Consider the following 18,424-nt stretch of genomic DNA (forward strand, 5'->3'; position numbering starts at 1 on the left):
TCACTGTAGCCAAATCTGACATCTCAAGGAATGGGTGCAGCTGGTGCACCAGCTTTAGCTGTGCAAATGCACTCCTGGCCACCACTGAGACCTCCAAGCTTAGGGATGAATCCAGGATGATGACGATGATCTTATTGCGATCTATAAACAGTAAGAAAATGGAAAGTCTTCTCTAATTCAAGTGGGTCTGGAAAACATGGTTTCTTTGCTGTTTCACCCATAAAGGTGGTTTTGCTTCCCTTCTAATTTTGAGATACTTTTCTTTAACCCCTAGTATTGAATTTTTGAAATATTTTTAGCTAGAATATTGTTGCTGGTGTAAATCACAGTGCTGGACTGCCACTAACATTTTGCCATCCCTCTTAAAGGAGTAGAGTCATAGGGGCTATAATGGGTTGGGCTTCACAGAGCATCCTTTGGGGTGCTTAGGCATCTCCTGTTCTCTAGCCCTTTGGCAGCTGGACCAAATCCCACAGCTGTGAGAGAGGTTATGCTTTCGGGCATTTACTTTCACCCTGGCATTACCAGGTAGGGCTGGGAAGGGCCCCCATCAAACTCTCCTGGACTTCATACTGAGCAGGATCCAGTATAACAGAGTTTCCCATATCTTTCCAATGGCTTCTGGTTTATGACTTCTGTCTAATGTGGAGTCTTGATTATGCATTGTAACTATGAGTATTTCACATCAGATGAATTCAAGGGTCGCCATTAGCTTGTGGCAAAACAAGAAATGAGATATCAGCATTGAGGCCGGTTCGTTACACTTTGCAGTCCTTCTTCTGGAAGGGCCCACCAAAATCCTTTGGTTAATCCTTATAGTACAGACCTCATAGTACAGGAGGGCTTGGCATGCTCTGGTCCATGGGGGTCACGAAGAGTCGGACACGACTAAACAACAACAACATAGTGCAGACCAGAACTCAAGAGGAATTATTTTTGGACTGAAGCTCGCAGAACATCCCCATCACCATGACCACTAATCCAGAAAAGCAACTTTTTCCAAGGTCTGATGGGCCTAAACTGTTTTGCACTTGAGAAGAAAGAATCATCATCTTGAAGTGGTCTCAGAAACAAAACACATGCCAGCAAAGTAGATCCAATATCATGTTTTATTTGCTCGTTCCCCTAAATCGTATTTAAATCCCCTACAATGACAAAGAGAATAAGAGACAAACTGGTAGCATGAAATGTCAGTAAGGGCTGGCAGAACTAATGATGATCTGGAAACCGTTCCGTTTCAGGCATGTAAGCTCTTAACTGATGACTATGAGCAGGTTCGCAGTGCCGCCGTCCAGCTCACCTGGGTCCTCAGCCAGCTTTACCCAGAAAGGTGTGTATGGAGTATCAGATAGCACTTAAAGACAACATGGAAATTTTAGGATGAGTTTCTGCCTGTTTGTGTAGTGGACCGGTGTTTTCTGAAGTTGTGGGGAAATCCAGCCTCCCACCTCCACATTGGAAAGATGAATTCACTGATATTTTCATTTTCTGACAGGCTGGGAAGTATCGGTAGGCATATTTCAGTTTTTTTCTGCTTCAGAGTCATGGTTCCTCCCAAACTTTGGGATTCAAACTGCTGTGCTGTGAGGCATTCCAGTTAATTATTTTTTCACCAAATGTGGACAAAGTAGAAATTTTTTAACTTCCCGGCCGATCTCGAAGGAATTAATCATGCTGAAACAGTGCTTTTGTATAGGAATGGGTCTTAAATCTGCCTTCTCCCTCCCCCCCTCCCAGTATTGTCCCGATTCCTTCCTCCAACGAAGAGATCCGGCTGGTTGATGATGCCTTTGGAAAGATTTGTCACATGGTCAGTGATGGCTCCTGGGTGGTTAGAGTCCAAGCTGCTAAACTGTTGGTAAGTGCTTTCATGCTCCTGCTCTTTGTTTACGAAAGAAAGAAAGAAAGAAAAGAAAGAAAAGAAAGAAAGAAAGAAAGAAAGAAAGAAAGAAAGAAAGATCAGGACTGTTTGTCCTGATCTCATACACCATTCTGTGTTCAGAAAGGCTGAATAACTAATTTCCTTCTTTCCCCTTTTCTTCCAGGGATCCATGTTGCAAGTTAGTTCTCACTTCTTGGAACAGACTCTAGATAAGAAGCTGATGTCAGACCTGAGGGTACAGAGACCTGTGTTTTGTTTTCATTTCGTTTTATTCACTTGCTGTATGTGCGTTTGTTTGTTTTTTTTCATTTTGTCCATGCGCATCTTAAACCTTGATGTGGCGAAAGTTGCCCAACAGGCTTGTCTTTTTCCTGGTCTACTTTGTTGAACATCCTTTTTGTGCTTATAGCACGTTGGGACCTACTAGTTTTACAGGAGTTTAAATCCAGTAAAATATTAACCGCAGCTACTCTCTGATCTTGTGAAGAATCACTTTGGGGTGTTCCAGTTTGATTAGAGAAGGATGTGGATGATAGTGTCTGACCTTAAAGATTGTCCTTTACCTTTTCAGTCCATAATACATGTTTTAGAAAATACCATAGGATACCCTGCCCTCCACCGGATCAGCATCCTCAGATTCACTTGTCTGCTGCCTGAAAATATTAAATTAAAACAAAAGCCCACATAAATATGGTGTATTTACCAGACCTAGCCACAAGAGGGAGCGAGACAATGCTGTGTGTAATGTTCACTATATCCACGTTTTTCACCAATAGCAGGGGAGGGCTTGGAACCGATCCCCCGCAGATACTGTGGTCAGAGTCTAATTTGCACTTCTTTGGCAGCTTGTTTCAAATGAGTGGTGCGGAAAGGAAGCTAGAAAACCTTTTTGAACGCCTCTGTTGCTCTGGTTTCTGCTAGGGACTTGGGCAATGCCGTTGGCATGCTTCTGTTACAGTCAAACGCACCCCATGGGCCCCATCCACCAGGAGTGCCTCTTGTGCCCTTGAGAATGGTAGGATATTTTGAGAGTTGGAGAGGGCTTTCTTGGCTGTGGAAAGAATGCCCTTCTCTTGAAACTCGTCTGTCTGTTCACCAAGTACTTTGGAATAGAAGTATCTTGGATTGAGTGGGTGGTGGAGTGTGTTATGACCGGTTTTAATGGTTTTCAGTGAGTTTCAATTGTTTAACTTTTTACATGTGTTTTTAAAAAAATGCTCAAATTTTAAGTAACCGTGGTCTAAACCAGAGGTCCTCAACCCCCAATCTGGGGGCCGGTAATGGTCCATGGCCTGAGCTGGACCGGGCCACAGAGAGAGACCTCCCCCCCACATACACTCCCCCTGCACAGCCCGGTTGCGCCTGGACACGAGTGTGAGCTTGCCCACAAGAGCGCTGTGCTGCCCTTTGCGCATGTGCATGAGCGCGCCCACTCCTTTGCACATGAGCACAAGTGCAGGGGGGTGCCCCGCCTTGCCCAGCCAGTCCGCAGGGCTAAAAACATTAGGGAACCGCTGGTCTAAACTAAAGAAGGCCATGATATCCAACAATAAGTTCCAAGCTCCAACCCACAGATGCCAAAAACCGCAAATACTCAGACTCTGTACATAGCATAGTCTCTGATTCCTTCTAGTGGCCTGATCTGGTAACATACCTTGGGAACACGTATTTCTGGGTTTTTTCTTTCATATTTTCAGACAGGGGATAACTGAGTTTGTAGGTACTGTTTCTGTGGATATGCCCACCCAACTGTATTTAAATCGTTTGCTGTTTTGACTCCTCCCTCCTGAAATCTTGTGATACAGGGCATGATATATGTCGTATAAATAGAATACAGTTTCTTCTCTGGCAAGTAACCTGCATGTCTGTTACGTCTGCAGCGAAAACGCACCGCCCATGAACGGGCCAAAGAGCTCTACAGCTCCGGGGAATTCTCTAGTGGCAGGAAATGGGGGGATGACGCTCCCAAAGAAGAAATAGACACCGGAGCGGTGAATCTGATTGAATCGGGTGCCTGCGGAGCCTTTGTTCATGGACTGGAAGATGAGATGTACGGTGAGTGGAGGTGCTGTCTGCCTGCCCGCCCACCTCAGCGCCTCGTTGAGGGTTCATTTAGGCTTCCTTTTAAAAAAAAAGTCAATTCAGTGGCTTATTTTTTATCCCACAGATTCTTCGTAGGTTTTATTCACATGATCATCTTTATTTACATTTGATAGATTAATGAACTATGTAAGAAAAACACACTAGAGTGCAGTGAAGGTACAAGTCTGTAAATCCTAACTATTTATAGATAGAGTAGACCTTTAGTCTGGATGGGCGGGATAGAAATCCAATAAATAAAATAAAATAAATCGTTCAGCAGTTACATGAGATCTACTGAAAATGGCCATATAGGAAAGCTTTACCACTTGTTCAGTGACTGACGTTTTGGACCTGATATGCAAGGTAACTCTGAGAGACAGGGAAAAGCAGCCACGGAAGGACTGGGTAATGGGATTGTTTGTTTCACAGACAGACAGACAGACAGACAGAGCGAGCGAGCGAGCGAGCCCCAACCCCATTAGTAGTATGCACTATCCTGGGTGGTTTACAACAGTAAATAAAGCATGTATGAACCAACTACAAATGAACAATAAAATTAAAACATTTAACTAGATCTATTAGATCTTTTGCGGAGAAGTGCCTTTGAGAAAATGACAATGGGGAACATGCAAATAGAATCATCTTCTGTGTTATTCCAGGGAAGCATCTTATACGCGTAGGGATTGTTTAAAATCTGCCATCTGATGAAACGGAAGGGAAAACATTAAACCTTGCTAAGGAAAAGGCGTTTCTAAGTTTAGAAACAGTTAACCTTCCTAAAAAGAGCTTTCCGTCTTTATGCGGAAGGCCCGTTGGTCCTGGTAACTGATGGAAACCCAGTCTCTTAGCAGCCTCCTGGAGCTCTGGTTAATCTGTATCCAGTAGCTTCTGTTTAGCAATTGATTTAGCATGCTTAAAAGCCACAGATGAGCAGATACTCCCCAAACCTCATTAGAGATGCCAGTTTGAAGCAGGTACATAATTGTAAGGAACCGGCATTTGTTAGGAATGGATGCTTCTGCTACTTTCTGGAAGGAGAAACTGGCTCAGTATTTTTACATTGGATTCCTTATTGAACCGGTCACTTGGATCAAAATGGCCTCAAAAGGTGTCTGGCTTTACGTTGCAGCCTCTGCCTTTTGAAATGTGCCTTCCTGGATTAACATTGGCTTTACCTGACAATAAGATGACGTTTACTTAAAAGTCTTTGTCGATCAACCCACTCATTTCAAAACCAAAGTTCCCGGCTTCCCTTTTCTCAGTGTAATCGCTCTGATCCAGCCCTGTGGCACTGATTTGGTGTCTCTAAATCTGACATGACCTAGCTTAACAGGCACTAGAGGTGGCTGTCTGAAAAGATGAAAATCTAGGAAGCCGTCTTCCCAGTGACATCCGTCTTTTGTCTCTCTGCGGAGAGAGTTCTGTAAAGTTCACTTGCATCTGTTGGAAATATCCTTTCTCTTTTGGTCTGTTTCTTTGTGTGAAACTGGGAATGGCAGCCGGCATTGGACAAAAAAAAACTGAAAGCAGGCCCCAATTTTTTTTCTCTCCTCCACAAACCCAGCCCACAAGGCTTGGCGCGTGTCTGCTTTCGGCCCAAACCATAACAGAGTGCAGCTTGAATCCATGACTCTCTCTTTCGCTCCCTTGTTTGTTTTTCTAGAGGTTCGGATCGCTGCCGTCGAGGCCCTCTGCATGCTGGCCCAGTCCTCGCCTTCCTTCGCGGAGAAGTGCCTCGACTTCCTTGTCGACATGTTCAACGACGAGATCGAAGAAGTGAGGCTGCAGTCGATTCATACCATGAGGAAGATCTCCAACAACATCACTCTTCGGGAGGACCAGCTGGACACGGTGCTGGGTGTCCTGGAGGCAAGTCATTTCCTTGATTCCCCTCCTGGGAGAACTTCTTTCAACTGGTTTTTCATGTCCACTGGAGTCAGAGTCCTTTGTGTCCATGTCCGATGTTCCTCCTTGATGGCCTGATCAGGGGACTGGGCTAACCTTTTACCCTCTTCCCACCTTGTTTATCAGTTAACGAGGATAAGAACCCTGATAGGTCAGACCGCGGGCTCATTTGGTCCAACGTTTCAGTGGCCCGTGGAGAACCTGCTTAGCAGGATATGATTGCAGCTGCCTTGTATGCCTCAGCAGCTGATATATTGAGGTGTCCTACCTTGTGGTGCAGTGGTTAAACTGCTGGACTGCAGCCAAAAACTCTGCTGTGGTTCAATCCCAAGTAACCAGCTGGAGGTTCACTCAGCCTTCCATCCTTCTGAAGTCAGTAAATTGAGTGCCCAGCTTGCTGGGGTAGGGGGGAAGCGGTGTGTAGCCTGCATAATGAAACTATAAACTGCTCAGAGAGTGCTTTAAGCGCTATGGGGTGCTGTATAAGCACGCACACTTTGCTTTCTGCTTTTACCTCGGATCCTAGAGGTGTGATGTATAGCCATTCTGACTAGTAGCCACTGAGGGGCCTTGTTAGCCATGAATTTATTCGTTGCTCTTTCAAAGCCATCTAAGTCAACAGCATCTTGTGGCAGTGGGTTCCACAGTCTCTAACTAAGGGGCCCATCATGGTCCATCCAGTTCTCTTCTCCTGCTCAGGTATAGTTAGTGTTAGCCACAGTGTCTGATTCATATATCATGACCAACAATAAAAAGAAGAAAGTTAAAGAAGAAGCAAAGTGTGCTTCTAATATATACCACCCCACAGCACTTAAAGCACTCTGGTAAGTTTACAAGTTAATTATGGAAACTACCTATTCCTCATGGAAGCCTTGTGGTATTTTTCTTTTTTCTTTTTCTTTTTGTTTGTTTTTTGTTTTTGTTTTTTTTGAGGAAAGAAAATCTAAATGGAACAAAGGCGTCAACTGTCTCAACCATCCTTGGACATGCATCCGATAGGAATGGTGTCTTTTACACCTTTACAGGACAAACAGAGATTCCTAAATTACCCATTATCCCCGAAAATCAGCTGTCCTGGCTGGAGCTGCTAGGAGTTGTCATCAGTAACATGAAGGAGGGAATCCGTAGGTCCTCGGCTCCTGCTATGGGTCTGTGGCAGGACAGACCCTTTTCTCTTTTGAGCCTTTTTGTATCTTTTACTTTAGGATTCTTCTCGAGATATCCGGGAAGCTCTTCACGAGCTGCTCTGTTGTACCAACGTGTCAACGAAAGAAGGCATCCACCTTGCCCTGGTTGAGCTCCTGAAAAATCTCACCAAGTATCCTACAGACAGGGACTCCATCTGGAAGTAAGCACTGTTGTTTTTTTCTAATACAATAAGTATGATGACAGTGGCATGTGGTCGTTGAACACCAGTGATAAAAGTACTTTAGTTTTGAGAATCTTTGCTGTTTTTGAGTTCTCATAAAAGAGGACCGCTTCCAGTTCTGGGCACAACACTTTAAGAAGGATGTCAACCAACGGGGACAAGTTTAGAAGAGGTGGGGAAAGGATGATCTGGGAACTGGAAACCAAGCCCTAGGAGGAAAGACTGAAAGAACTGGGCATGTTTAGCCTTGAAAAAAGAAGACCAAGGGGTGATAGGCTTTCAATATTTGAAAGGCTGTCCTACAGAGGAGGGAGGAGGATCTGTTCTCGATCCTCCCAGAGTGCAGGACATGCAGCCATGGGCTCAAGGGACAGGAAGCCACCTTTGGGCTGAACATCAGGGAAAACATCTTAACTGTTAGAGCAGTGCAACGATGGAAGTTTTCTGTTAGAGCAGTACGACGATGGAACCCATGACCTCAAGCGGTGGTGAACGCTCCAACGCTGGAGGCCTTTTAGGGAAAATGGGACCTCTGTCTGTCCAATCTGCTTGGGTTTGGATTCCTGCCTTGAGCAGGGGGTTGGATTGGATGGCCTCAGAGGCCCCTTCCCACTCTGTGATTCTAGGATTCTTCAGCTTTGCCAGGTTTCACCCTTTTAAATTCATCCGTTGCAGGTGCTTGAAGTTCCTGGGAGGCCGGCATCCGACCCTGGTGCTTCCTCTGGTCCCTGAACTGCTGGGCACCCACCCTTTCTTTGACACCCCAGAGCCTGATATGGACGACCCAGCCTGTATCCTTTCTGTGCCCTCCCTGGGTTCTGAATGATGCTCAGGCTGAATACGGAGATAACAGAGGTTGGCAAAAGTTACATTTGGGGGGTCTATAGCTGACCAAAATATCCAACCTCCATAACCTGTCATAAAAAGAATTAATTTTTTGCAAGCTCTGGGTGTAAAGGAGCTACCCTTTGCTAGCTGATGGTAAAGCAGAATCAGAAACTGTGGATTAATCTGGGTTTGTAAAGCAAGGTTGGCGTGTTGGCTGTAGCAATTGCTCTGCCGGACAAGGGCTTAGCAGACTTGAAAAGGAAGCTGTAAACCACAGTTTACCTAATTGTTGTCTGCCAAATCAAACTATCCTTGGTTGAATTGTCTGCAAGAGGTTCACTGATGCGACCTCAGCATTTTCCAACAGCTATCCAAGCCTTGTTGAACCGGACGTATAGATGGCATGGATTTCATTATATCTTTTTATTATCATTTAAATAACACAAGGTTCAATGTCTTTTTAAAAAAAGTTTTGACACAGTCATAATTGGATCATTTATCATAGGAGCTGGTGCTTGTAATATTACTGTCTGAAATACATTTTTGGGGTTGGGTTCTTCTGCAGTCCCTATGGGAGCTTGTTCCTCCTTAACCTGTGGTGCAAAAAAAAGATATTGCAGTCTTGGTTTTCATTTTCAACGCGGCCAAATCCTGTCCAACGATGCCCGCCCTCTTCTCGGACCACACGTTCCGGCATTACGCTTATCTTCGGGACAGCCTCTCTCACCTTGTCCCTCCTTTAAGAGTAAGTTGGATATTTAAGTAGAAGTAACCATGTCTGTTCTGATCCCTTCAAAGTGATGGCAGTTACCTCCAGTTTTTGTGTCTATCCTTGGCTTTTAAGATTTAAGGCAAATAGGGAGACTGGTGGGACGTGGTGGCACTGCGGGTTCAACCACAGAAGCCTCTGCACTGCAAGGTCAGGAGACCAGAAGATCGTAAGATTGAATCCACGCGATGGAGGGAGCTCCCGTCGCTTGTCTCAGTTCCTGCCAACCTAGCTGTTTGAAAGCATGTAAAAATGCGAGTAGATAAATAGGTGCCACCTTGGTGGGAAGGTCATGGTGTTCCATGTCTATTCACGCTGGCCATGTGACCATGGAAACTGCCTATGGACAAACGCTGGCTCTACGGCTTGGAGACGGGGATGAGCACCGCGCCTTAGAGTCGGACAGGACTGGACTAAAAGTCAAGGGGAACTTTTACCTTAAGGAGACTGCATGTCACCTCTCCGCGGCTGTGCATCATTCTGCAGCAGAATACCGATACGGTGGTGCCTCGCAAGATGAATGTAATTCATTCCACGAGAAGCGCTGTCTTGCGAAAAAATTGTCTTGCGAAAAGCAGTTTCCCATAGGAATGCATTCCTATGGGAACCTCGCAAGACGAATGAATTTTTTTCGTCTTGTGAGGCATCGGTCTCGGGGGGAAAAAAACGCATCTTGTGGAGCAGTGCCATAGAAGAAGCCGTCTTGTGAAGCACCATAGCGATTGCAAAAACCAATCGTCTTGGTTTTTCGTCCTGCAGTGCATTCGTCTTGCAAGGCACCACTGTACCAGAAAGCAGAAAAACGCTGCCTGTTTCTTAATTTTGAATGTCGTGAGTGACAGATTTCAAGACTGCAAGAATGAAATGGGTTGGGGGCCTATCTGGCTGTGGAGCTAAAGGTTGGGCGTTCGATTCCCCACGGGGCCTCCTTGACAGGAGGTGGACGTGATGATCCATAGGGTTCCTTCCAGCTCTGCAGTTCCAAGATTAGAACTTCTGGATAGCTCCGTGGTTTAGGCCTCTGGCTGTGGGGCCAGAGGTCGGTCATTTGATCCTCCACAGCCTCCTCCTCTCCTGGCCGCCCACCCCCTTCCCACGGCCCTCATGGCCTCCCTATGTGCTCCTGTTGCTGCCTTCTGCGCATGTGCCCACCTATCCGTTGTGCGGTAGGCCCATGCACAAAGGCAGCAAAACCGGCTTCCAGGTCGTGGCAGCAGGACTAGGCATGGAAGATGGGAGAGAGGAGATTCTAAATGGGAAACGTACATTGCAGAATTTTGACAGCATGGGACCTGTGTGGCGAAGGGGTTCCTTACTCCAGCTCTCCTTCTGTCGTTTGCGTAGCTGCCTGGGAGAAAGCTGGCCTCCTCCACTGTGTCTGCCAGCCTCCCCCTCCAGGAAGACCCTTCCCAGGAATTCCTGCAGCAGAGTCTGGAACGAGTGTACCATCTTCAGCACCTAGACCCCCAAGGGACGCAAGAGCTGCTCGAATTCACCATCCGGTAAATATTGCAGAAAGGAGGAGAGTGGGACGACCCTTTGGCCATGTGCAGGACTCTTTATAGGGAAAGCATGGTTTGTGTTGAAGGGTGGGCCACCCCAATGTAGCCCCCCCAGGAGGCCCAAGTCTTCTAATACCCCCAACATAGGTGTTAAAGAAGGGGGGGGACTGTAGCAAACGTTCTTCAGGGATGAATTTAGATTGGTTTTGGAAACCTTCTGGTGCCTGCCCTTCTTTTTAAATAGTCTCCAGAGTGGCAGAGCAGCTCTCCAGGCCCTGGATGGAGGGAATGTTTGGCATTTAGACTTACAGAAATGTACCCCCCCCCATTGCCAGTTCATGCTAACCATGTTTTGTTGCAAATTACACAACAGACAACAAAACAAACCAGGATTTACTGTATTTTTCCGTGTATAAGACTATACTTTTGTCCAAAATCTTTAGACTATAAATTGAGGCTCGTCTTATACATGGAAGTAAGCTGAGGAGAGAACAAAAACAAGTGGAGGGGAAAGCAGGGATCAAAGCGATCCTGCAGCGCTTTGATCCCTTTCCCCCTACACTTACTAAGCCCCAGTTAGATTTATTAATTTTGGATTAGAAAAGTGGGGGCATCTTATACATGAGGGTGTCTTATACATGGAAAAATACAGTATCTTCTCTGTCTTCTGGTTTGTTTCTCTTCTTTCCCTTTTGTCATCTTCTGCTTCAGGAAGTGGGCAGCTGGAGAAACAAGCTACAGACAAGCCATAGTTGCTAGTTTGGGAGTGACAACAAACCATGATAGAAGCAGGCCAGAATTTGTAAGCCTGTAACAAACCATGGCTTCCAATTGTGGCTTGTTAGCAGAGGCAGATACAATCCTCTCAGCAATCCAGGTCCAAACGCCATATACCATTGTGACTTCTGAGCACAACGTGTGATGTTGACTTTCAGGTTCCTTTGGCGTTTGAGCTCCTGCAACTTTTCAAAAAGGCATTATTCAGGAGACTGAGTATGTGTGTGTCTAGCCATAGACACCCATGACGGATACACAAACCTTGAAATTTCAATTGCAGGCGATGTTGCTCTTTGCACTGCCGTAGTATTTTGGGTCTATTGAAGTGGAGTAAGGAGCTGGGCTGGAAGTGAACATCATTTGTGTCTTTCTAAGACCAGTTCCCCTCCTGCTGTTGATGTCCGTTGCCCTGCCATCTTGTAGAAATGGGGGAAAGCTGTGCAGAGGCGCAAGTAGAACTTCCAATTTCCACTGGTAAAAGCTTCCCCATAGAAAGCGATTGAAGTAAAGGGCAACCCTGTGGTCCAAACAAAATAAAATCCAAATGTAAAAATAGGCGATGCCCTTATAGACCACTAAAAATCGTCACACAATAAACCAAGCTTTCGTGAATTAACAGTTTATCAGGATTATACCAGTGTGAAGAACTGAAAAGTCAAAACTTAAAAGTTCAAAAGGACACGGCGAGATGTTTTATTTTTGGCAGGAAAGCTTATTATTGGAAATGTTTGTAGTTCAGAATCTTGCATTCCTTTGCAACAAGCTCCATGCTTGAAGGTCAGAAGTCTCTTTCTTGAGATGACCTTTTTTCAGTGTTCCTTATTTTTTTTAAAACAAAAGTGAAAATAATGGACACAGCCCCCAGTTAAACTCTCAGCAGATGGCCAGATGCCTGTTCCCTGTTCCACTTGTGCAGTGCTCAGACAGGAGCAGATGGGCTTTCTTGAGCATGTGCAAGGAAGGAGCACGTTCCTCTCCAAGCACAGTCCCTACTGAAAACGAGGGATCCATCTCTGGCTTATTCAGCGTCGTGGAACATAGCAGGTAGATTCCAGCCGAGAGGTGCGTGAGATCCCTAGATCTTTCCAAGAGTTGTTAACATTTCTGGACACTTCCATGTCTTGATTCATTCCTGGGAATGTGTCAAAACGTTGGTTGCTTAGTATGATTGATTCACGAACGCTTATTGTGTCAACCATCTCTCAGTAACCAAAAGTGCTTCTCTCCACTGCTTTCTTTGCTTAAGGGACCTTCACAGTTTCGGAGAGCTTCAGTCTGAACTGGCTGGGATGGCGGACTTCTCTGCCGCTTACCTGCGATGCCAGCTCCTTCTCATTAAGGTAGGCCTCTCTCTCGAAATATGCCCAGGTAGAAATACACCTGTCACTGGACTGCTCATGGCAATTTACAAAGTGATGTTCTGGCTCTTGAAAAGAAAGCCGAGAGTAACTAAGTTTGAAGGCTTTGAAAATGGAATTTGTGCTTCCCTTTTTTCCCTCCCCGGTAGGGAAACGTCTTTGCTTGCTCACTGCGAAATTGGTGATTTGTAACTCCTAATGGCAGCACAGCACAGAAAGTTTAGGGTTTGCAAACGATAGATTAGCAAATAGCATGGGGACTGAATGTATTAGCTAGGTGCTTGTCTCAGCAGCTTCTGGAGCTGTGGCAGTCGCTGGGTGTGCAAAAAAATCTAGTTTTTTTCAGAGACTTCCCCCTCTGTTGCAGATTGGATGTATGGTTCCTAAAACTGCAGAAATTGCAGGTAAATTGATGGACACTTGGGGGTCAAAACAGACATTACATCAATAGAGCCAGAGCTCCTTTAAGTGGCCGAAATCCTTCCATTGAGTGAAATTTTCAGCTTTGCATATTGCAAATTGATTTGCTTTTGCTGAATGTCCAGTGTGATTTATTTGCATTTTGAATGTGCAGCCACAGCAGCTTTGAAGATTGCATCTTTGGAGGGCGGAGGTTTTATTACTTTCTGATTGTGTAGCTAGCATCTTGTCTGCTTCACTTATAGTCACAGCTTCATTGCTTCTTTGGGTACCACCAAGCCAAGTGCCATAGCAACTTACGCATTCCTGCGTAGCATTGCCCAATAAGGGGCTGCCCCATTCATTTCAGTGTTAGGGAATACTTGCTTTTGGGGAAGTAAAACAATCTCCTTCAGGGCCAAAGCTTATGGAATTTTTCTTTTAATTCCCTCCAGCCAGCAGCTTCTGCTGGCTAGAGATGATTCTGGGAATTCCAGAATCTGAAAAAGTATTGTTTCAAGTTGTGATTAGAGAGCACTAGACGTAGGCAAGTCCTTTTTTAAAAAAAGAATGAGCTACATTCATAGAGAGTAACACTCTCTCCCTAGATATCGAGCTGGATAAACGCATTGGCAAAGCAGCTACCATGTTCTCTAGACTCACAAGGAGAGTATGGCTCAATAAGAAGCTGACGGCAGATAGACCAAGATCCAGGTCTATAGAGCCTGTGTCCTGAGCACACTCCTGTACTGCAGTGAGTCCTGGACCCTTTGTGCATGGCAGGAAAGGACGCTGAACACCTTCCATATGCGTTGTTTCCGACACATTTTTGGGATCACTTGGCAGGACATAGTTCCAAATAGAGTAGTCCTAGAACAAGCTGGAATTGTTAGCATGTATACATTACTGACACAGTGACGTCTACGTTGGTTTGGGCATGTCGTGAGAATGGCTGATGGTCGGATTCCAAAAGATCTCCTGGATGGAGAATTGGTGCAGGGAAATCGCCCCAGAGGGAGACCATAGCTGTGATACAAGGAGATCTGCAAGCAGGTTCTGAAGGCCTTAGGAATGGACCTCAACAGATGGGAAACCTTGACCTCTGAACGTTTGGCCTGGAGGCAGGCAGTGAAGCATGGCCTCTCTCAATTTGAGGAGACCCTTGTCCAGGAGTCCGAGGCAAAGAGGCAGTCCCGAAACCCGCCAAATCAGGGAGCTGGACAGGGGACAGATTGTATTTGTCTTCAGTGTGGAAGGGATGGTCACTCTCAAATTGGCCTTCTCAGCCACACTAGACGCTGTTCCAAATCCTCCATTCAGAGCATGTTACCATGGTCTCTTGAGACTGAAGGATGCCTAAATCTAACATTCATAGAAGTGCTTAGTCTCAAAGACTTTCAGGCAGCTTCTCTGCACCCTCCAAGTGTGTTGTACAGAGCTTACCCTCATTCTTCACCAGCATGGGTGATGGGAATCATAACACAGCACATCTGGATGGTACCAGGCTGGTAGCAGTTGTTTTAAAAGAAACCCAAGGTTGAAGCTAGCATGCTTCCAAATGCCCATTGTCATCAGGCCTTGCTTGTGGGCCTCCCAGAGGCATCTGGCTAGCTGCTGGGGGAAGCAGAATGTCAGACTATTTTCAGCTTTTAGGCTGTTGTTGCTCTTAACATGCTAAAGAGGCTACAGCTCTGTATAGCAGGCATGTTGAATTTATTTATTTATTATGGTGACCAGCTCATAAAACTTATTATGTGGCTAAAATATACAAAATGCAGTTTAAAAATGTACAATCAGTTCATAAAACATATTATCGTATTTTTCCATGTATAGGACTATACTTTTGTCTAAAGTCTAAGCCTTAGCAAAAGGAAAGCAGGGATCAAAGCGCTGCAGGATGGCTTTGATCCTTGCTTTCTCCTCTGCTTACTAAGTCCCATGGGGCTTAGCAAGTGTAGGGGAAAGGATCAAAGCAATCCCATGGCTGTATAAGGGGGAAAGGGATCACCTTCATGCAGTTGTGGGATTGCTTTGATCCCTTTCCCTTTTCTTTTGCTAAGCCCCACGGGGCGTAGCACGTAGGGAGAAAGCAGGGATCAAAGCAGTCGTGCAGTGCTTTGATCCCTTTCCTCCTGCACTTGTTAAGCCCCACTTAGATTTCTTAATTTTGGGTTAGAAAAGTCAGGACGTCTTATACATGGGGGCATGGAAAAATATGCATGGAAAAATACAGTATGTGGTTAAAATATACAAAATGCAATTTAAAAAGTGTACAGCCAGGTCATAAAACATATTATATGGTTAAAATATACAAAACGTAATTTAAAAAGTGTACAACAAATGATTAATTGTATACTGGTTGTAAAATAGGGGGAGAATCAAATACAGCATTTTAGCAGGCATATTGGCTGAAGGGGTTCTCAGAGCTGTAATTCAAAAAGCTTATGGTGAAGTTCCTCTTGGTGATTTATGTTCGCATAAGAGAAATTGCACACCAGTGCTACCCATTGACATGGTGCTAGCTGCATTCATGGGCATGTGCCAGATCACACATTCAATTGTGTGACCAAATTGGATAATCGAGGGCATGCCCAGGAACGCAACCAGCCCCTTTATGATGTGTGCCAAGTTTCCACCAGGACTCAAGCAGTGTCTTGCATAGCTATATATAATGTGTAGGATTCTGACCATTGTTCCCAAACTCTGTTCAGGCCAAAAGCCAAATCCTAAACTTTTCTCTCTTCTCTCGTCCAAAATGTGGAGGTACTGCAGTTAGTTTGTGTGTTTCCTGCAGGCCCTTCAGGAGAAGCTGTGGAACGTAGCGGCCCCCTTGTACTTGAAACAGAACGCTCTGGCATCAGCGGCAGCGAAGCAGGTAAAGCGGGATGGGTGGGTGGGTGTGCTTGGGTAGAGGATGATAGAAGACCTCTTACTTCAACAAGGCAGGGGGCTCTGCTGTGTAGCTGCAGGAAGACAGGAAAACAAATAGCCTTCCGGGCTTTACAACCAGCAAGCTCCAAGCTAACAAGGAGGAAAGGCTTCATTTCAGAGCAAGCCTGTAAATGAATCTCCAGTGAATTCAAAGGAGGGCACTGAAGCATTTGTCAATGTCTGTCAGAAGCGACTGGCTCACGGCCGGCGGCCTCTTGCTCTAGAGACTCTGGGGAAACGCAGTGTAAGCTTTTGAATCTCCAATCTTGACTGCATTGCCTTTTCCAAGACTACGATACAGATTCCATTTTTTCATGACATCAATTGAGCAGTTTTCCCCCGGTGGAAACGGATGTTGATGCATGAAGGCCAATTTGCTGTCATCTGGATTTGCATACATTATAGTGTCATGATGACTTAGGCTGTAGGGAAAGAATATGTGCACATGCTGGAATTCTGCAGGCACGTTAAGAAGCTCAGAATTTAGCATTCGGGAGGCCTTCACTGAAAAGCAGGAATGCCTATTTGTAACCTATATGGTAGCAGAGACATGTTGGAAACACCAGGATCCTGTTGCTGCTTTTATGCATGGATAAGTGAAATCTCCTAAATTATCGTGAAATAACACTAATTCCACTCTTGGTTGCACACCTAGTCACATGATGGGTATGTAAGAAGAATGCAACTGGCATCTCATTAATTAGCAGCAATTTCCCACTGCAGCTTTTGAGAATTCACTTACGCACGCTTAAATCACCAAATAAGATTCTGGCCAGAATGTGAGAAAGTGACTTTTCTGGTGTACATCTGCAAGACTCTCCCACCTAGCCGGCAGTCCAGAGCAATAATATTTCCAAGCAGTCGTTACAGGACTGTGAGTTCAGAATACAAATGATTAGACTCGGGATGTTCTCTAAGATGCCTGTTCGTTTGATGAGTTCCAATGAACTTTTCTCTGATTTAGTGGGGTTTGGGTTGGTTGGGGATAGTCTGAAGCTTTGCCCTCTTCTAAAAGAGAGTAGCTGGATGGGAAATCTGCCAGGACTGAAAAACCAGGTGCTGCTTTTTGGTCTAGATCATGGAAGAAACATACAAGATGGAGTTCATGTACAGCGGCGTGGAACACAGACAGGTGGTCATCATCCACCACATGAGACTGCAGGCAAAAGCGCTGCAACTGATAGTAACGGTGCGAACTACAAGAGGGTAAGGGGCCTTTTTTTCCATCATGATACAGAGCAGCTGCCCTTTGGATGAAAGATAAAACTAGCCAAAGGTGAATAGCGTTGCCGGCCATGCAGAGTCCAAAGCGTGCGGGATATTTTGGATCTCTAGCAATGTAGGCGAGTTTTGACCGTGGACTCGGATCTGAGCAGGGTGGTATTGCTGCCTCCATCCTTACCTGGAAGTAGACTAGCTCCTTTGGCATTTGCCCCCTAGGGTGACTCACCCTTCCTTTATGCTCGAAATCTGGTATGAATAGTTTCCATTTGCTTTTATGGCACCGACTGTAATTTTGCTCCCATCTAGAATATAAAAATCTGTGGGACTCAGTCATATTGACAGCCAAGCCCCATTCATTTCAGTGGGTCTGCTCTCCTTAGAAACCAGATTTGGATTTTAGCCCGTGGGAATGATTTGTAACTTAAAATTCGTTCCAAAATCCATGCGAGTATAATCCTGTATTAACAGGCCAACCGAAAACTTTTGCAATGTGCACAAGCCCGTTCGACGGTTTTAATTAAAGGCACCAATATGGCTTTTGACCTTTTCCTTATGATCAACATGTCTGCCTTTTGGCTTTTTTATTAAAATCAATTGAAACTTCAAAGACCTACCCACTGTATCCATAAAATAAGCATCAATAATTTTCATTACAGAGTGGAACCTCTGTTTGGGATGTGTGAGAAGTTTTTACAAGAAGTGGACTCTTTTCAGAGGTACGTTTTTCTTGGTTTTGGGTTTCCTCGAGCTTCCGTTTATCCACCTAAGCCTTGTGCAGATCTCCCCCCCCCCAAAAAAAATGGTGAGGCAATGAAACTGGTTCTGGCCTCTAGCACTTTGGACCCTATAAGTGGGGAGCTCACATGCCCCTCTAAATGAACAAATCAACCATTTCACACCCCAAACTAGTAATTAAGTCCAGGCCCGGTCTGCTTTTTGGCTCATTCACTTCCCATGAGCGTGGATTTCTCTTGTCTCTTTTTTTATGATCTGTGTGGTCCCTGCCTGTGCAGCTGAGATCAGGGCTTGGAGACGTTCCTCCTTCGTCCCGCAGGAGCTCGAACCAGCCTTCTCCCCCCCCCCCCGGCAAGCCTAAACCGACCCGTGTTTGTGCCTGCTCCGTCTTGTTTACTCAACCACGCTGACTCTCGTTGCTTCGCAGATGTTTCATTTCCGAGCTCCCTCACATGCAAGACAGCTTTGTGGACAAGCTTCTGGACCTGATGCCTCGGCTGGTCACCTCCAAGCCTTCAGAAGTGGTGAAGATCCTCCAGGCCACCTTGCGGCAGAGTAGTTTCCTTCGCCTTCCTCTTCCTGAGAAGGTGCGTGTCTTGTGGAGAAAGGGGGACGCTTCCACACTGAAGGTGGGACGTTGGCACCACGGACGAGACCGGGACT

At 45.5% G+C, this 18,424-nt stretch overlaps 1 protein-coding gene across 1 annotated transcript in view; it reads left to right on the top strand.

Moving 5' to 3' along the window:
* Window positions 1-18,424, top strand: part of INTS4 (integrator complex subunit 4) — a 32,265-nt gene that overhangs the window by 6,607 nt on the left and 7,234 nt on the right. The window contains exons 7-20 of the mRNA XM_072993477.2: window positions 1,242-1,330; window positions 1,738-1,858; window positions 2,046-2,117; window positions 3,763-3,937; window positions 5,628-5,833; window positions 7,075-7,217; window positions 7,914-8,029; window positions 8,678-8,811; window positions 10,180-10,337; window positions 12,361-12,454; window positions 15,666-15,746; window positions 16,878-17,008; window positions 17,683-17,742; window positions 18,189-18,348. Of these exons, the coding sequence (XP_072849578.2) occupies window positions 1,242-1,330; window positions 1,738-1,858; window positions 2,046-2,117; window positions 3,763-3,937; window positions 5,628-5,833; window positions 7,075-7,217; window positions 7,914-8,029; window positions 8,678-8,811; window positions 10,180-10,337; window positions 12,361-12,454; window positions 15,666-15,746; window positions 16,878-17,008; window positions 17,683-17,742; window positions 18,189-18,348 (1,740 nt within the window). The remainder of the gene's footprint in view (window positions 1-1,241; window positions 1,331-1,737; window positions 1,859-2,045; window positions 2,118-3,762; window positions 3,938-5,627; window positions 5,834-7,074; window positions 7,218-7,913; window positions 8,030-8,677; window positions 8,812-10,179; window positions 10,338-12,360; window positions 12,455-15,665; window positions 15,747-16,877; window positions 17,009-17,682; window positions 17,743-18,188; window positions 18,349-18,424) is intronic.

Source organism: Pogona vitticeps, chromosome 3 (assembly GCF_051106095.1).
Source record: "Pogona vitticeps strain Pit_001003342236 chromosome 3, PviZW2.1, whole genome shotgun sequence".
In the NCBI taxonomy this organism is placed as follows: domain Eukaryota; kingdom Metazoa; phylum Chordata; class Lepidosauria; order Squamata; family Agamidae; genus Pogona; species Pogona vitticeps.